The sequence below is a fragment of the Orycteropus afer genome, unplaced genomic scaffold (assembly GCF_000298275.1).
Source record: "Orycteropus afer afer isolate SDZICR_OR568_19922 unplaced genomic scaffold, OryAfe1.0 scaffold00174, whole genome shotgun sequence".
Taxonomy (NCBI): domain Eukaryota; kingdom Metazoa; phylum Chordata; class Mammalia; order Tubulidentata; family Orycteropodidae; genus Orycteropus; species Orycteropus afer.
This window is the reverse complement of record NW_006921761.1, coordinates 6,119,248-6,119,569: the sequence shown is the minus strand read 5'-3', so window position 1 is coordinate 6,119,569 and position 322 is coordinate 6,119,248. Positions and strand designations below refer to the sequence as shown.

The window sequence follows — 322 nt, the reverse complement described above, 5'->3', positions numbered from 1 at the left end:
GGGGCAGGGGGAGCTTGGGGTAGGCTCCGGGGTAGGGCTGGGGCAGTGCCGTTGGGAGTGGGGGCCGCTCCTGAGGCCATCCACCCAGCGGCTCCTGCGGGCCGGCCAGCTCTTCTGGACCTACATCCAGGCCATGCTGACCAACCTGGAGAGCCTGTCCCTGGAGCGCATCTACAGCATGCTACGCATGTTCGTCATGACGGGCCCTGCGCTGGCCGAGATCGACCTGCAGGAGCTCCAGGGCTACCTGCAGAGGAAGGTGCGAGACCACCAGCTCGTCTACTCTGCTGGCGTCTACCGCCTGCCCAAAAACTGCAGCTGA

The 322-nt window shown here is 66.1% G+C and overlaps 1 protein-coding gene across 1 annotated transcript in view; it reads left to right on the top strand.

The window, feature by feature from the left end:
* The window catches only part of ANAPC2 (anaphase promoting complex subunit 2), a 7,218-nt gene extending 6,896 nt beyond the window's left edge, over positions 1 to 322 (top strand). Inside the window, exon 13 of the mRNA XM_007947071.1 lies at positions 87 to 322. Coding sequence (XP_007945262.1) covers positions 87 to 322 — 236 coding nt within the window. The remainder of the gene's footprint in view (positions 1 to 86) is intronic.